We start from the raw sequence: 16,513 nt of genomic DNA on the forward strand, positions 1-16,513 counted from the left end.
CGTCTCCCCGAGTTTCCTCCACCGAGTCATGCCGAACTAGTAGTACTTGATTCAAAGTATTCGATTGTAGAGTACTCATTGGGGAAGTTTGGTAAATTTTAAAATTAAAACTTGAGACTTTGAGAAAGAAAAAATTCATAGATTGTACATGTACAGTACACACTAAATGTTCCCAGTCCAGTGGATTCCAAGCAATGTTTAGCCTGACAATAACTGGACCCAGAACCGATAACCATATCCCCCGATTACGCCAAAGCACAAAAAAAAAAGAGAATCCGATTGTGTTGAAAAATCTCCGCGCGAAATAACCCTCCTTCGATTGAATTAGATTGTCATGGATCATGAATTGCCGTTCTCCGCCGGCCTTCATTCGTCACACGTTTCCCAGAACCAGCTGTGGTAAGATACTTGCGGAAGTCTCCATGCAAAGTATATTATGGAACGATGGTTTCCTCTGGCTGCTTATTTTCCATTCGCAGAGACGATTTGGTCTTCTTCGATCGTCGGATTATACTCGGACGACTGTGCTGATATAGTCTCCAGACAGGTCACCGGGGCCTCGGCAGCAAATCCACTAGGTTCATGGTTAGAATGATATGATATGGGATAGACGGATGATAATATGGGATAAGGATCGTACTTGATTAGATCTGTTTCGATAAAAAATAGGGTTAGTCTTGGGCATAGTCCTTGCATAGTCCTTGACCAGTGTGGGGCATATGTAGGCTGGGACTTACGGTACTCATGAGTAATGACGCCCCCCCTGGAAATTATAGATTAGTTTTTGGAGAGACCAAGGATTAGAGGATATGTGCGGCGTACAGAATCCACGATTGAGGACTTCGCCTCGTCAATAACGTTGGAAGGCGTGCCCTTGGGGAAAGTAATGATGACGGACTTGAACGACTTGGCCAGGGCCAGCGAGAGGAGTCCCAGAAGTACAAAGAGCAGCTTCATATTGTATCAGTATTTCAGTTAGGGATAGAGCGAGTGCAGCAAGTTGATTCAAAGTAAAGGCCAGATGAGGTGAAGTGAGTGATTGAAGTAAGGCAAAGTAATACAGTTGGGCTGCGTCATGCGGTCCTCTGGGCCACGTGACTTGATCATCCTCCATTTCGTCTTTCACTTCCGATTTCATCTCCATCTTCATTCAACCCTCGGCACGGCCACCCTCACCTCATTTACCCCCCTTTTCCCCCTTTCCCCTTTCCCCTTGTTCAAGCGTTGCATGTCTACCCCCTCGGTCCTTTACATTTAGGATTATATCGAACACGATCTCCCAATCTTTCCTCCTACCCGGCATACAGCTCTCCACCCCTCGGCGGATCATTTGGAGGAAGGCAGTTGGACAGGTTCAGGATTTGAGTTCGGAGGGGCAAGCGTGTTATTGTTTTCTTCTTTTCTCAAGTCTCACGAACATAGTTAGCAACCATTTACCAAGTTTCGACTTTTCCCTCCATCTCGTGTTGGTTTCCCGTGCTTTTGCCTCGGAAAGACAAGCACTAAGAAGAACGAGCATTTGGTGATAGTCCCAGTCCATTGCACAACGAAAGAAGAACAAAGAAAAAACAAAGAGCAAAAAAAGAGCAAAAAAAGAGAGCGAAAAGAACAAGAACAAGAACACTGAGGGAACAGTTCGAGGCCCTGAGAATATCGCCGTGTAATCGGCCACATAGAAGACGTCTCGGCTGTGGTGAATATCTCCACTTGCGCAACTGATCTTACTTTTCCTTTTCTGCAGCACCATCCATTCACTCGATTCATATTTCCTTTTCGTCCTCCACCATTTTCCACCATGTCCGGCCTACCATCAGATGATCTCGTCGAAGATTACAAGATCTCCTTAGAGGATCTCACCACCAATGACCGATTCCAGATCAACAACCTCACCGTGATAGCTAGAGAGAACACCGAACACGCCATGGCCATCTCTAGGGTGTTGGAGAATCATATCGGACAGGTAGGTCTCTCCCTCATATCCATATCCCATTTGGCAACAGGTCATGTTCCTGACGGCCATTGTAGACGCCTCCAATGCAGAAATTGCCGGCTCTCTATGTAGTCGACTCCATCGTCAAGAACGTTGGAACCCCCCTACACTCTGTTCCTAGGACAACACATGTATCAAACCTTTATGAATGCGTACGCCACGGTCGACCAAGCTACTCGTCGCAAGCTCGACGAAATGCTCAAAACGTGGAAGGAGCCTGTGCCGGGCTCACTCGACACTCGTCCCGTCTTTTCCTCCGACATCACTCGCACCATTGAGAATGCTCTGATTCGAGCACGCACCGCTGCTATTGAACGAGAGCGACCCCAGGCCCAGGTCAATCGCGGTCGTGGGACACCTACAGGCCGGCCCAACAACAACACGCCACCGCAAGGCATGCCTCGTCCGCCACCTCAACACGCCAACAATGGGCGTCCCATGCATACATCGGTAAGAGATATCGCCAAATTCTGACTACGGCTCATGCTTATCAAAATGTCATCTCGCAGACACCTCCTCAAGGACATCACCCCGTGGAATCTCTGAATCGAGATCTTGAGGCCTTGATCGCTGCTGCGAGAACCAACTTCGCCAACAGCCCCTTTGACCCTGCTTCTCAGGCGCGTTTGAAAGCGCTGCTTGATCTCCAGAGTATTCTGCAAAACCAGCAGCTCACTACAGATCAGATAAAGCTCGTCCGAGACCAGGTCTCCGCTATGGCAACGTCGAACCCAGTGCCCAACGTGCCTGTGGCAGCACCTCCAATTCCAGTTCCAGCACCCGTATCAACACCGCCAGCACAGCCCTCGTCGCAGTCACTTCAAAGTCTTCTCAATTCGTCTACCCTCGCCGATCTCATCAAAGCAACAGCAACTCGACAACAACCCACTTCACCTCCCCAGATCCCCAATGCTTTCCCCCAGATGCTCCAGATGCCTCCAGTCAGCAGTACACCGCAACCTGCTGAAAACCCGCTGATTGCCCAACTTCGTGCGCGTGGCCTGCTTCCTTCTCATTCGGCGCCGCCTGTCATGTCCTCAAGCAGCCCGCCGCCCATGGGAGGAGGGTCTATGCCATTCTTTATGCCTGGTCAACCACACTCTACACCGCCAGCCCCGACACCACCCCAAGCAGGCGCTTCATCCGTAGTTCCGATGAAAACTGCTTTCATGAAATTGTAAGCTAATCCCAAATCACCCATACCTTACGAAGCCATTCTCATACTGAACAAATTAGTCCGCGTCTCAACCTTGTGGTCTCTCTGTACGACGCAAAGTCAAACCGATGCGGCACCTGTGGGCGTCGCTTCCCTACAACAGCTGAAGGCAAAGAAAAGAAAGCAAGGCATTTGGACTGGCACTTCAAGACTAACCAGCGTATGGTTGATGCTTCCAAGCGAGCCCAGAACCGTAGCTGGTATGTCGACGAAAGGGTACGTAATCACACAATCCACTGACCCTTCTTTTGTTTGTGGGATATCATACTTACTAGGCACAACAGGACTGGGTTAAATCCCGCGAGGCTAGCGATGATTCAGGCCCGGCTGACACGGAGGCCACAACCGACGGAGAAGTTGGAGCAGATGGCAAACCCTCAAAACAAGGACCGCCCAAGGCATGGATTAGGGCACCGAATGATGCCAAACTTCGCAACACCCCTTGTCCCATCTGCCAGGAAATGTTTGAATCGACTTGGTCGGAAGATGTCCAGGACTGGATTTGGCAGGACGCCATCAAGGTGGCTAGCAGGGTCTATCACGCCAGCTGTTATGCCGAAGTGACGGCGAATGAGGCGCCGCGCAGCTCGACACCGCAAGGACGAAGCGGCACACCGGACTCCATCCTGGGCAAGCGGAAGGCGGAGGGAAATGACTCTCCGGGACTCAATGTGCGGATTAAGATGGAGCCTGCATGAGATAATTTGTATAATAAAAACAATTCGTGTCCATTCAGAATTTAATCGTGTAGTATCATGACGTTGCTTTGCCCCGCTCGGCACATCTCCGCGCTTTCTCCTCCCCACGTACCCTGCAACCCTTAAATATCTCCGGAATTCATACCCCGTACGACTTGAACACTTTCTTCTCCTTACAGATCAACATTGAATCATTCAATCAACACACGATGGCACCACACACCGTCCGATGGGGTATCCTGGGTACGTCCATCTCATCCCAATCTTCGCAGGCATACAACAAACAGCTAATGACTCTTATCTGAACAGCTACCGGCTGGATCGCGAGCAGTACATATTTCCCTCCACACAACAATCATTAAACCAAGCCCCCATCCTGTCCAATCTAACAAACACTTCGCAGCATTTGTCCGCGACCTCCTCCTCGACCCCGCAGCCCGCGACGCCGCTGATGTATCCCACAAAGTCCTCGCAGTGGCATCATCCTCATCAAAAGACAAAGCCTCAAAGTTCATCTCAGACCTCAACATCCCTTCCCCATGCAACGCATACTCCTCCTACGAGGAATTGGTCTCCGACCCCAATATCGACGTCGTCTATGTCGCAACCCCACACTCACACCATTATCAAAACGTAATGCTAGCCCTCAACGCCGGCAAAAACGTCCTATGCGAGAAAGCATTTACCGTCAACGCGGCCCAGACGAAGATCCTGATCGAAACTGCGCAAAAGAAGAATCTCTTCCTCATGGAGGCTGTCTGGACTCGCTACTTCCCGCTCAGCGTGCAGATTCGGGAGAGCATTAAGGCTGGTGAGATTGGTGAGGTGCTTCGCACTGTCGCTGATACTAGTTTCAGTGATGATGTTGAGGTGAGATGGGGCACGGAACATCGTATGGTTAATCCTGATTTGGCCGGCGGTGCTCTGTTGGATTGTAAGTGCAATATATCCCCTTCTACCACCCTACCCTACCGGCTACAAGCTATAGAATCTTTTGTCTCTATATTTCAAGTTATATTGGGCTAACTTGGGCCTTCTAGTGGGCATCTACTCCCTAACTTGGGTCTTCCAAACCCTCTACCACACCCTCCCCAAAGAAAAACGCAAACCACCAACCGTTCTCTCGCAAATCACACCATACCACCTAACGGGCGCCGACGAAGCAACAACAATCCTACTAAACTTCCCAACCAGCACGCCCTCCAACGGCGCCCACCCGCGCCAATCGCACGGCGTCGCAATGACCAATCTCCGCGTCGCGGGTGATCCAGATGAGCAGGGCACCTCTGGTGCGAATATTCGTATTCAGGGTACTCTGGGCGAGATTCAGGTTTTTGGAAACCCCTTCCGACCCGTGCGGTACCGTGTTATTCCCAAGAAGGGCGCTGGGAAGGGTGAAGTTCGCGATGTTGAGTGCGAGTTCCCGGCTGGTGGGCATGGGATGTATTGGGAGGCTGATGAGGTTGCTCGTTGTTTGAGAGATGGGAAGCTTGAGAGTGAGGGGATGTCTTGGGATGAGAGTATTGCTATTATGGAGGTTATGGATGAAGTTAGGAGGCAGGGTGGTTTGACTTATCCGGAGAAGATTGAGTCGACTGAGTATCCACTGCAGTTGTGATTGAACTAGCTAGCTTGTATCGATTAAGCTACTAAGTGCATGAGACCCATACCGAGTACAAAACGAAATGAAAATTGAAATAAACCATTATTTATTGACCATATTCGGCTCCTACTACTCTACGCGTCAAAATCCCACACCTACAAAGCATGTAACAACATCAAGCTGTTTTCGCTAACAGTACAGTAGTTAGTACCAAGAAAAGTACACATACTATACATGGCCCCGAAGGACTATTATTCAGCTGTCTATATGTGAACATCCTACCAGTCCGAACCCCATATGCGCTCACCAACCAAAACCGAAACAAAAGAAAAATGGCTCGCAGCACATGAGGTCGGCACTGTACTTTTGTCCCTAGCACCTTCACTCGTTAAAGCTTTTGTTGTCGTTGTGCTTGTCTTTCCCAAAACCAAATCGAATCCCATTTAGTAGAATTAGATTTAGTTCTTGTTGAAAACACCCAGAAGGCTCTTCCACACCTGGCCAGGCTCCTGGCTGGCGTCAATACCGCGCCAGATTCCGGTGGTCTTGTAGTACTCGCAGACGGGGGCGGTTTGAGCGTGGTAGGTAGCCAGACGCTTGGTCAGGGTGTCGGCGTTGTCGTCGGAGCGCTGGATCAAGGGCTCGCCGGTGACATCGTCGGTCATGTTGCTCTTGGGGGGGGGTTGAAGACCTTGTGGTACGAGCGGCCGGAGGCGGGGTGGACGAGACGGCCAGTGATACGAGAGACGAGGAGGGAGTCGTCAATCTGGAGCTCAACGGCGTGCTGGAGCTTCTGCTTGCGGGCGAGAAGCATCTCGTCCAGACGCTGGGCCTGGGCGACAGTTCGAGGGAAACCGTCCAGGATGAAACTGTGGATGCGCGTTAGTTTTAGTTTTGTTCTGCTTGTTTGTCGGATATTGACGCGGAAATATCGGAAATGCAGAATGGGAGGGAAAGAAACAAGTGTGAAGCAGGAAAACAAAAACAAATGGGGGTCCACATACCCGTTCTTGCACTCGACGTTGTTCTCCAGCTCGCTCTTGATCATGCCAATCATGATCTCGTCGGAAACGAGACCACCCTGGTCCATGATCTTCTTGGCCTCCTTGCCGAGGTCGGTCTTCTTAGCGACCTGCGAACGCAGCATGTCTCCGGTGGCCTAGTAGAAACAGAATCATCGATTAGCAAATACAATTTGTATATGCATGGCGGAAGACCATCGGATATCGGCTACTTACCAGGTGGCACGCGCAGTACTTGTCCTTGATGTTGGGGGCCTGGGTACCCTTGCCTGTGACAACGCATTAATAGCCATTGGGTTAATTCAATTAACGCGAATGCTTACCGGCACCAGGGGGACCCATCAGGATGATGCGCATCTGCTCGGTGACCGACTTGGGCTTGTCGCCATTGACGAGGCGGCTCTCCAGGTCGACGACCCGGGACTCGAGCTTGTGGATGGTGTCCTTCAGGCCGGCGACGGCCTCTTCTGTGATGGGAGCCATTGTGATTGAAAGGGGGAGAGGAGCGGAGAGGAGAGGAGAGGAGGAGTCGAAGAGTGCGGGTGGAAAGGAAGAGAGACGGGTAAATGGAGAAATGGAGGGAAGGGAAGGAAAGGAATCTTAGCGCCCGAGGTTCGGAGCGGCTGTGAACGACGTAGTATGCCGATGCGCAACAACCGGATTTCATGAACAGCGGAAACTTTAGTGTTTATAATAATTGATATAGTAGCATTGGTTGTTTAATTAATGCTAGATAGCCTAATAAATTACAACTCCACTTATTATTTGTTATTTCTAATCTACCAAGTTTATTTCCCCCGGCAAAATACAAAAGCCAACCAGTGGTGCTGACTAACCCACCATTGAGGCTGGTGGCTGATGCAGTGTGGCGCACCCCCAAAGCTCTCCGACCATTGGGAGCATCATCGGTCATCGTCCTGCTTTGCGAACCATCCAGTTTCAAAGACACCCCCCTTCTGAATCAATCAGCTCCTCCTCCCTCCTTCTCCCGAGCTTCTTCTCCTTTCTGAAATCCCATTTCACATCTCTCCATCATGCCTGCCACTACGGCGGACACGCTATCCCTCGTCAACCGTTCCGTCACGGTTGCTCCGTTAGTCCTGCTCTCCGTCGCCGATCACTACGGCCGGACAGCCAAGGGCACCCGGAAACGTGTTGTTGGTGTTTTGCTGGGTGAAAACTCGGGTGGCAATGTGCGCGTATCCAACAGCTTTGCAGGTAAGTCTTCGGTGTTGATGTTGATGTTGATGTGCGGCCAGCTGTTGCAAGCAATTAAGAGCTGACCCTCCTTGTTCCATCTAGTTCCGTTTGAGGAGGATGAGAAGGACCCTTCCGTGTGGTTCCTCGATCACAACTTCGTTGAGTCGATGAGGGACATGTTCAAGAAGATCAATGCCCGTGAGAAGCTGGTTGGTTGGTACCATTCGGGCCCCAAGCTGCGTGCTTCGGATCTAGAGATCAACGAGCTCTTTAAGAAATATACCCCCAACCCTTTGCTTGTCATCGTTGATGTCCAGCCGAAGGAAGTTGGTGTTCCGACAGATGCATACTTCGCTGTGGATGAGATCAAGGATGTGAGTGGTTTCCGTGGAGGTGGAGGTGGAATTGTGTTCCGCCAGTTCTGACAGCTAACCATATTCTTAATCGTATTCAGGACGGCACAACTACTTCGAAGACATTCGTACACACCCCATCGATAATCGAGGCAGAGGAAGCCGAGGAGATTGGCGTGGAGCACCTACTCCGGGATATCAGAGACGTCGCAGTCGGCACTCTTTCAACTCGTATCACTTCACAGCTACAATCTTTGCAAGGGCTGCACCTCCGACTACGCGACATCGGCCAATACCTCCAGAAAGTCCTCGACGGCGAGCTCCCCATCAACCACGCAATTCTCGGAAACCTCCAAGACGTTTTCAACCTCCTCCCCAACCTGAGCACCCCAGCCCAGCAACCCAGTGTCAGCGGCCAGCAGCAACAGGAGTCCCAGGGCGAGAACAGCGAGCTCGCGCGTGCTATGAGCGTCAAGACGAATGACCAGCTTATGGCCATTTATATCAGCAGTCTGATCCGTGCCATTACAGCGTTCCACGACCTGATCGAGAACAAGATCCAAAACAGACAGCAGCAGGAGGAGAACGACTCAAAGCGGGATCAGGAAATGAGTGCGGCTAAGGGAGACAAGGATGCTAAGAAGACTGGTGGGGATGTGAATGGCGACCAGAAGGAGGAACAAGATGCGTCCGAGAAGAGCAAGAAGAAGAGCTAAAATGGCTTTTTCTGAACTTGTGCTTTTTTTTATCAGAGGAATGATGCCCGTCAATATGAAATGACCAGAAACTGCGGCTTTGCAGTGTATAGTACGGATAATCAAGGATATGATGACCAGGTGACAATCCATCTTCCGTCCGCAACCTGAATAGATTCATCGTAATAATGCTCCATAGAGAGCGAGCGGCGAGCGTAGAGCGTAGCTCAAAGATTTCCCCGTTTCCCCTTCATGGTATGTCCTCCATAATGGCCTGGATCCTAGGCAGGATACTAGTATTGTGCTGTTGGGAAATTAAGCATGAGTTTGAATATGTAACGCATCCAGGGCATTTATTAATGCATGCGTAGCTCGTTCGGCGAGGCCTTATAAAGTCTGCTTTTGAATACACCACTCAGATGTATATTGCGAGACTGGCAGGGTTGAGCGTGTCTGTGGTCACCTCATCTCAACTGGGCGCGCCCGTATAAGCCTCATGCATATCCCGGCCGCGATAAAAATCAGGACTCCATGCAACAGCCTCAAGACGCAGGGCAATACTGTATTGGGGGGAGGAAGGGGTCTCGATGTTGGTTTGATTTGATTATCATGCAAAATCTCACCTCACCCACCCCATCCAGCACACCAACCAGCCATCTCCTCCAGAGAAACGAGTTTGCCATCCCCATATTGACCAAACAAACCCGGACACCGAGCAAACAGTATACAAGCGAGAATATGCTTGCAGGCCGGCGGAGACCCCTTGTCTGTATCACGGGTGAGAGTCCCACCAAATGGATAAACAACAGGCAGTATATTTGCATACGCATCCCGGTCATGCAGCAGCTTCTCCATCTCCGGGTGGTTTTCGGGGATATTAGTCGAAGAACCCTGACGAGAATCTAGATCTTTGAATGCCGAGAGGGCGAAGGTGGGGCATGTGCAGTTCCACGCATTTAGACGTACTTCGTAGCCCTTTTCTGGGTCTTGCGTGGCTGTTGGCGTTGAACCTCCTCCTCCTCCTGGGGGTACTCCTCCGGGTATTGCTGTTGTTGCTGCTGCCGCTATTCGACGTGGGGCTGCTGATGCGGATGTCACTAGGAAAATGGCATCCGGTGGGTTACTAGTTTGACCGTTTCGGGGATCCTCCGTGGTTTGTGTCGCGTTTCCATCTGCAACTGTGGCGTGGTCCTGGTCCTGGCCAGGGATGGTTGCTGCCGTGTCTTGGTCTTGGTTTTCTGTGCGCACAAGGACAAGGCGCTGCACAAGCCTCCGGTCTAGGATGTCAAGGGCTGGGAGGAGGTCGTTGGGGAAGAGGCAGTGTAGAGTGAGGATGATTGGTTTCACTTTGGCTAGTTGTGTTGCAGGTAGACTAGCCAGAGGGTTGTGGTTTTGAGAGCCTTCTCGGGGCTGTTCTGACCCGCTTGGGGGGTTTGAAGCCAGCTAGTTCTGTGATCAGATGATCGATGAAGCTTCTGCTGGATGGTAGGTCCATCTGTTTGGTCTAATGGTTTTCTTTCTTTCTTCTTTTGTATGCGTTTCCACGCGTTGGGTGTGCGTGTCCGAGTCGTGGTGGAAGAGCGGAAGATGTCCGGGACGCGCAACCCGTTCGGGAGACACGAATACAATACTATATAGTAATTGGAGGAATTGATTCGGGAAACAGAAATATTGAATCCATTGAACTAATAATACTAGAGATAAAATATCAAAACAAATAAATTGTTGCACTTGAGAAATAAAAGCTATTCAGAATCTTGAAGTTGATGTTCAACAATGTATATATCTCGCGGACCACTTCTCGAGCAATCCAATATCTAGGTAGTAGGTTTAACCACTGGCACCGGAAATGTCAGACCAGAGAAGCCTCGGATTATACCTCTAATCCGAGTCTGACATAATATCCTCTTTGGACCTTTGGCCCTTAATAATCGTATTCAGTGTCGAGTTTAGAGGAGTCTCCATTGGGTTCTCTTTGACGTTAATTGGATAACCTCGCACAGCAAAGTCCAGCGGAATCTCATATGAAATTTTACCAGAATCCATTTGACTACTGGCCTCGTACTCAATGTACTGGACTCTAAGGAAGCCTTTCTTGTTGTTCTGGGGTGCCGGGAAATTTGCTCCGAAGTGTGCAGGCATTTGGAAATTCTCATGGGCCATCGGAGGTCCCTTGAGGTCTTTCTCAGGCAAGTTTCCTGGAGTTGACTGACTTGCGTAGCGTATTGGTTGCCCTGTTGCTGCTGATGTTCCCCGAAATGCAACTGGAGCCGTCTGAATTGAGCTCGACCTGTTTGAAGTGGTATTGCTTGAAATTGACTGGACTGAGGGGCTAGAGGTGAGATCCATTGTACCAAAGCGACCTTGGGGTGTGGCCTGGCTCTCAGGTCGACGATGAACACTAGACCAATTCAACTTTTCATTCGGGAATGAGGTGACTTTCTGTTGTAGGCGCTTCTCAATTCTGTCCACGGTGTATATCTTCTGGTGTCGGATCATTCTCTCCTCAGTCGGCTGCCTGGGGCACCGGGTGTATACGAATAGATAGGCATCCTTCTGAGTTTGAGGCAATCTACAGAAAGTCGAAATTGAAATTGGAGTTGCCGTCTCGTCATCGATCAAGGTCCATTTGTTGGTTCGACCCCTGACAATGATGGTATAGTGGCCTTGGTCGGCGCTGGAGCCAGAGTGCAAGATCACCGAGGTCAGCTCATAAGTGATATTCTGATTCGATGCTGACTCGATTCGTGGATCAAAATATTCTCCCTTGATTTTGACGTGACCCTCAAAGTCGATTGCTTTGTCGATCTTCGTTCCGTCTTCCTCATTACGGTTGAGCTGAACGACGAACATTTCGGACGGTTTGGAGATGTATTCTTTCTGCATCTGTTTGCATTTACATTTGCGGCAGGATCCCGCGAGGGTTTGCATGTCTAGGTGCGCTAAAATAGCCTCCTCGACGGTCTTGACCTTGCTCTTCGAGTCAAACTGAAGAGACAATACAGGCCATCCGGACTCCTTTTGGTATGTAGTGTCCGCACAGCATTTCTCTCCTCTACACTGTTGACCAGTGACGAGTTCAGTGTCACAGATTTCCATATAATCATTTTGACTAAAGGACACGAATTAGTTTTGTTTTGTTTTGTTGCAGGCCACTTAGGACACCAAGGTGATAGCTTACAGTGCAGGTTGAACATCCTCCAAGATCTGGTAGTACATTTCCATAAAGAATTCCGCGGGATCTTGCTGGCCGCTCTTCTTCTCCCCATCTCCGTCCTTCCAGTTATCGAAAATCGCATCCCACAGGTCCTGAACCTTGTCCTCAAGATCCTCTTCCCGAGAATCCCAATAGCTACTCAAGAAGGAATGGAGGTGGCAGGGTCTACACACAGCTCCTTCATCTCCCATCTCGCATTTATACCCCTCTGGGACGTGATGCTTACTGTACCACCACGCCCAATGAATTATGGCCGGAGAGTGCGCGAATAGTTGAAAAATCACATTTCGATAGCACAAGTCTCCAGGGTTCGTGATACCGACTTGTGTCTGTTCGGCTGCCCAGCTATCCCACAGCGAGACAAAGGGGCTCTAAATGGCTGTTAGATTGGTACAATGGGTTTAAGGCTGATGATGGCTTCTCACTCGTCTTGCAATGGCTGTCTGGCGCCTGTTGTGCTTTCGTGTGCGACCAGCAACTTTTCTCTCCTCAGTAAGAAGCCTGGCAAGCTCTTTATCTGACGCCGCAACCTTTTCGGGAGTATTCAGTAAAGGTTCTCGTGATCCCATAGGGTCGGGGCGAGGAGCTGAGAATAGCGGAGAAGAGGCCGCGCGACCCCCGATAAATGTATCAGTCATGATAGAGGTTGTGGTTGTAGATCGGGTCCAAAAGAAAAAGCAAAAGAGAAAAGAGAAATCCAGAGTTCTGTGTTTCTTGACACACAAGGGAAAATGTTGGCCTTTTTGAATACTCCCACCGAAGACTTTCAATGAAGGCGGGTTTCTTTGTTGGCATCAAAGCCTCGATGTGACCATCCAAGGACCACCCAGCGGGAGGTCTCTTCGGTTTCTTTCATCGTTAAAGAAGGATGGAAGAATCTGTCAGTAGAAAGAAATCGAGGTTTCTACGAGTGTCTTGCTGGTGGAATGGGTCGTTACACAAAGAGAGTTATCGTTCTATAGTTCTGCATTATGCCTATTGGGGTAGAGCGTGAGGTGTGGCCCAATATACGATACTCTGTACAAAGAATTCTCTTCTTACCACAGATCCTCCGTACAGATGAAAGAAAGGACTCTAGGGCAAACTGACTGAAAGAATTAGTATTCTACTACAAAATCGATCGATCGAAAGTCCCATACCTCAAGAGTCCCCATAGGCTCACAAATAGTTTTCTTCTTTTTTTCCTCTGTCTCTGTCTCTCTCCCCCTCCACCTAACAATACTCTATGTACTCCGTACAGTTCTCACCTCGCCTGTCATAGACGCCACTCAACCAGGGACCAGGCACACGAGTGTCCAACGGTCCAGCCCAGTTCGAACATGTCAAATTTGCCTTGAAATTCTCCTTCAGTGGGGGCTGTCACTTCGAACCCTGGTTTGGAGGGAGCCCCGTGAATGACGATCAACAGACTCCGCAATGGTCCAGAAGCTCGCGAGGAGCACGAGAGAGCCTAGAACCATGACGACCGCCCTCCCTCCCCGACTCCTTAAATTATGGATGTTTCTGTTTTGGATGGAGAAGGGAGTCTCGACCCATCGAATGTGAGGCATCGACTGTCACCAACGGGATCGACGAGCTCAGTTCCTCAAACTGGCAGGCCCAACGGTCGACACCGCCAGGACCAACCCTGTCCAAAGCCACTGACAGCAGACAAGCTCGATCAAGGCTAACCCACCAGCGCAACCCACGGAATGTGAGAACAAGCCGTACCAAGACTTTACCCAGGCAACCCTGGTCCCGACCGTCAGCCATGAACCGGTTCCTGGCCACAGCAGCTACTTATTTCCCAGTGAGGATTCCCCACAAGGCCAGATGTTTCAGGTTGGCCCTCCTGAGTGGAGTGCGAAAGAGAGTAGGCCTGACGAAAGGACTGCCTCAGGGGTGATTGGTCGTTCGATCGTGTGTCGTGAGATCCGGCCGAGTCTTTAGACCGGGCTGCATATCCTGCTGCATCGAGCGATCTTGTCTCTGCTGCTCCCTGCTAGAGCCCCTCTCTCTCTCCTCTCTTCTCTCCTCTCCTCTTCTCTCCTCTCCATGACGGAGTATGCTTCCCCCCCTCCTCCACCAACCCCCCTTCTTGCCCCCCCCTGGGATCCTCTCAGGATCATCGCTGGATACGTCCAAAATCAACGGTCGCCCAAGACAAACAAAAATACGTCGTTTTTACCACCCCCTATCTGTGCAGTCCTTTCCCCTTACACAAAAGTGACAGCAGCGTTCTTCGCGTCTACCGAAGATCCACCGTTGAGGACACTGCCCCGTCAAACGGTTGGGCGCCACTTTTCAGCTCTGCCACCTGGTGCCTATGATCTAAGTGGACCCTCACCCCCCTCCGTTCTTGTCGGCCCTTCCGAGAAATCGCGTCGGGTCTGGTTGAAATGGGGGAGGTCTTCTTTCTAACAAGTCAAATTTCCCACAATCCTTCAGGTTCTTCAAGGGCGGAAACTACTATAAAGTAACGGATAGTAGGAAGAATGGGGTCGAACCGCCAGATCGATGGGTCCTCTCGGCATTGATGATCGAAATAGATTGAGAGAAAGTAAAGTGCCAGCCATGAAACAGCCAGGAAATGAAGTGTCAGGCGAAAAACCGGGTCCCCGGTGGATGTGTCGGACATTTAGGGCGATCACTCTATGCAATAAATAGAAGAAGTGGAAAACCCGCCACCAGCTCTTTCGGCCACTTCCACTTGTGTCATAGTCGCGATGATCCAACGTTGGCCCTTGGCCCCCCCCCTCCCCACTCGGTCGTCCTTGGCTCGTGTAGGGAGAGTATCTCTCGCCTGGCGTGTCTCTGGGCTGGCACTGGCAAGAATGGATACACCTCAAAACTAGGTAACGCTCCAAGGTGCCATCCCGCAAGCTTCACGTGTGAGAAGGACAAGCTCTTTGTCCTTTCCTTTCCCTGTTGGAAACCCCTGCATACCGTCACAAGATGAGAGCTTGTCCATTTAGATGTCTTATGTCCCATGTTCACCCCTCATCCTACCCTGGTAACCTCCTCCCGTGAAGCAGTAAAGCACTTGAAATCGAATCGAGTCGATGAAATCCGAATTCAAGCCAAGCCAACTCGAGTCCAGCTGAGTCAAGTCAAGCAGAACAGAACAGGACAGACGGGATCATCACGGATCGTCCTCGCTTCGGACCAGACTGGAGCTTTGGGCGCGGCCGTTGCCCCATTCTTTTCCCCTAACGCGCCCCATCTGTACTCCGTACAAGCATGAAATCTACGACGCCGTCGATGCCGGACGGCATTGGCTCAAACCCCTCTCCTCTCACCTCTCACCTTCTCTCTTTGTTTCCACCCCTCCGACCCTTCCCTCCCCTCATATCACCCATATGGATATCCATACGCATTACCCGTCCTTCCGACCCGCATCATCGCACCCTTTCTCCCACTTCGGTATCTATTCCCCTTGGGCAGCGATGGAGTGAGTGGAATAGGGGGGTGGACTCAGGAGAGAACCAACCACCAACGCCATAATTGAATTATAATTATGATTATGATTGTCTACATATAATTATGATCTTCTCCCCTTGACGCATGTACATTATGATCTATGTAACTGATATGCCACTGATCTTCGCATGGACTAACCGAATGTTTCAGGCAACTGAACGGATCGTCCACACACAGTACAGTAGCAGTAGGCATGTAAACGTACAGTAGGTAAAGGTAAAGCTCAAGTTAAAGCGGAGCACACCGGGAGAAATATGTATGTATCGTACTACCAAATCGGCGTTGCTCGGGGAGCCGTTGGCGAGGAACTCGTGTTCGAGCACTGTGAAGAACCTGCAGGACTGAGTTGGCGTTGTGCTTTGTCCCGATGCAAGTGTTGTCTATTTTGCTTTTGCCAATTTATTTTATTTTTATTTTTTCTCCACCGCCACTTTGTGTGAATCTCAGAGTGTGAGCTGAGAGCCTAAGAGCAATGAGCATCGGTGGCTTTGCCACTTGGGGCTCGTGCTAGGCGTGCAGCATGCATCGACCCAATCACGGAGAATAAATGGGCGGCTGCATTATGGTATTATCGTCATGTGGTATGGGTAAGGGTAAGGGTATGGGTATGGGCATGCGGGCGAGGTACATACTGCCGTTAGTACCTTGCGTGGAGTTGGAGTAGTTGGTACGGAGTACAGTTAGTGGGAATAAAATTGAATTGAATCATAGTGCCAGAGTACTCGTACTTGCCCATCTTCCCAGTTTACTCGGACTACGAGTAACCAGTTTAATTCAAGCAATTTCAATTTCAATTTCAATTTCGCCAGTGTAGGGCGGATGAGACCCACCGGTCCCTTAATCTGGTGGGAACGCGCCAAAAGGCAGCCCCGTCGTTCCCTTCGTAAAGTGCGGTTCGGTAGCATTTCCTTCTTCTGTGCCTTTTTTCGTCCACAGTCCACAATCTGAGACCTTAGCCTCGGCTGGGCTACACCTCGTTCTCGTGTCGAAAGATGGGCTGGTCCCTGGATTGTGATTTACGAGTATCGGGAGAATCTCATTTCCCTCGGGATGGTTTCGG

The 16,513-nt window shown here is 50.3% G+C and overlaps 6 protein-coding genes across 6 annotated transcripts; 3 read left to right on the forward strand and 3 right to left on the reverse strand.

Annotated features, from left to right (window-relative positions):
- Window positions 1–462: 462 nt before the first annotated feature.
- Window positions 463–957, reverse strand: N7481_006479 (uncharacterized protein; the record flags this gene model as incomplete). Its single annotated transcript, XM_057265698.1, has 4 exons — window positions 463–574; window positions 641–650; window positions 738–763; window positions 842–957. The coding sequence occupies 4 exons, from the start codon at window positions 955–957 to the stop codon at window positions 463–465; spliced, it is 264 nt and encodes an 87-aa protein (XP_057123418.1).
- Window positions 958–1,795: 838 nt separating this feature from the next.
- N7481_006480 (putative mRNA cleavage factor complex component Pcf11) lies at window positions 1,796–3,904 on the forward strand (the record flags this gene model as incomplete). Its single annotated transcript, XM_057265699.1, has 5 exons — window positions 1,796–1,960; window positions 2,063–2,440; window positions 2,551–3,167; window positions 3,227–3,406; window positions 3,517–3,904. 5 exons carry the CDS (start codon window positions 1,796–1,798, stop codon window positions 3,902–3,904), a joined length of 1,728 nt encoding a protein of 575 aa, XP_057123419.1.
- A 209-nt stretch (window positions 3,905–4,113) lies between these two features.
- Window positions 4,114–5,522, forward strand: N7481_006481 (Gfo/Idh/MocA family protein; the record flags this gene model as incomplete). Its single annotated transcript, XM_057265700.1, has 3 exons — window positions 4,114–4,147; window positions 4,236–4,838; window positions 4,945–5,522. 3 exons carry the CDS (start codon window positions 4,114–4,116, stop codon window positions 5,520–5,522), a joined length of 1,215 nt encoding a protein of 404 aa, XP_057123420.1.
- Window positions 5,523–5,965: 443 nt separating this feature from the next.
- adk1 (adenylate kinase ADK1) lies at window positions 5,966–7,012 on the reverse strand (the record flags this gene model as incomplete). Its single annotated transcript, XM_057265701.1, has 5 exons — window positions 5,966–6,178; window positions 6,199–6,376; window positions 6,512–6,666; window positions 6,746–6,798; window positions 6,853–7,012. The coding sequence occupies 5 exons, from the start codon at window positions 7,010–7,012 to the stop codon at window positions 5,966–5,968; spliced, it is 759 nt and encodes a 252-aa protein (XP_057123421.1).
- A 551-nt stretch (window positions 7,013–7,563) lies between these two features.
- Window positions 7,564–8,798, forward strand: rpn8 (proteasome regulatory particle lid subunit RPN8; the record flags this gene model as incomplete). Its single annotated transcript, XM_057265702.1, has 3 exons — window positions 7,564–7,747; window positions 7,832–8,103; window positions 8,184–8,798. 3 exons carry the CDS (start codon window positions 7,564–7,566, stop codon window positions 8,796–8,798), a joined length of 1,071 nt encoding a protein of 356 aa, XP_057123422.1.
- A 603-nt stretch (window positions 8,799–9,401) lies between these two features.
- N7481_006484 (ubiquitin carboxyl-terminal hydrolase) lies at window positions 9,402–12,632 on the reverse strand (the record flags this gene model as incomplete). Its single annotated transcript, XM_057265703.1, has 4 exons — window positions 9,402–10,200; window positions 10,843–11,889; window positions 11,959–12,365; window positions 12,420–12,632. The coding sequence occupies 4 exons, from the start codon at window positions 12,630–12,632 to the stop codon at window positions 9,402–9,404; spliced, it is 2,466 nt and encodes an 821-aa protein (XP_057123423.1).
- Between the last annotated feature and the right edge of the window lie 3,881 nt (window positions 12,633–16,513).

This window comes from Penicillium waksmanii (assembly GCF_028829765.1).
Source record: "Penicillium waksmanii strain IBT 27052 chromosome Unknown utg000005l:1.0-5232799.0:1.0-5237142.0, whole genome shotgun sequence".
NCBI lineage: Eukaryota > Fungi > Ascomycota > Eurotiomycetes > Eurotiales > Aspergillaceae > Penicillium > Penicillium waksmanii.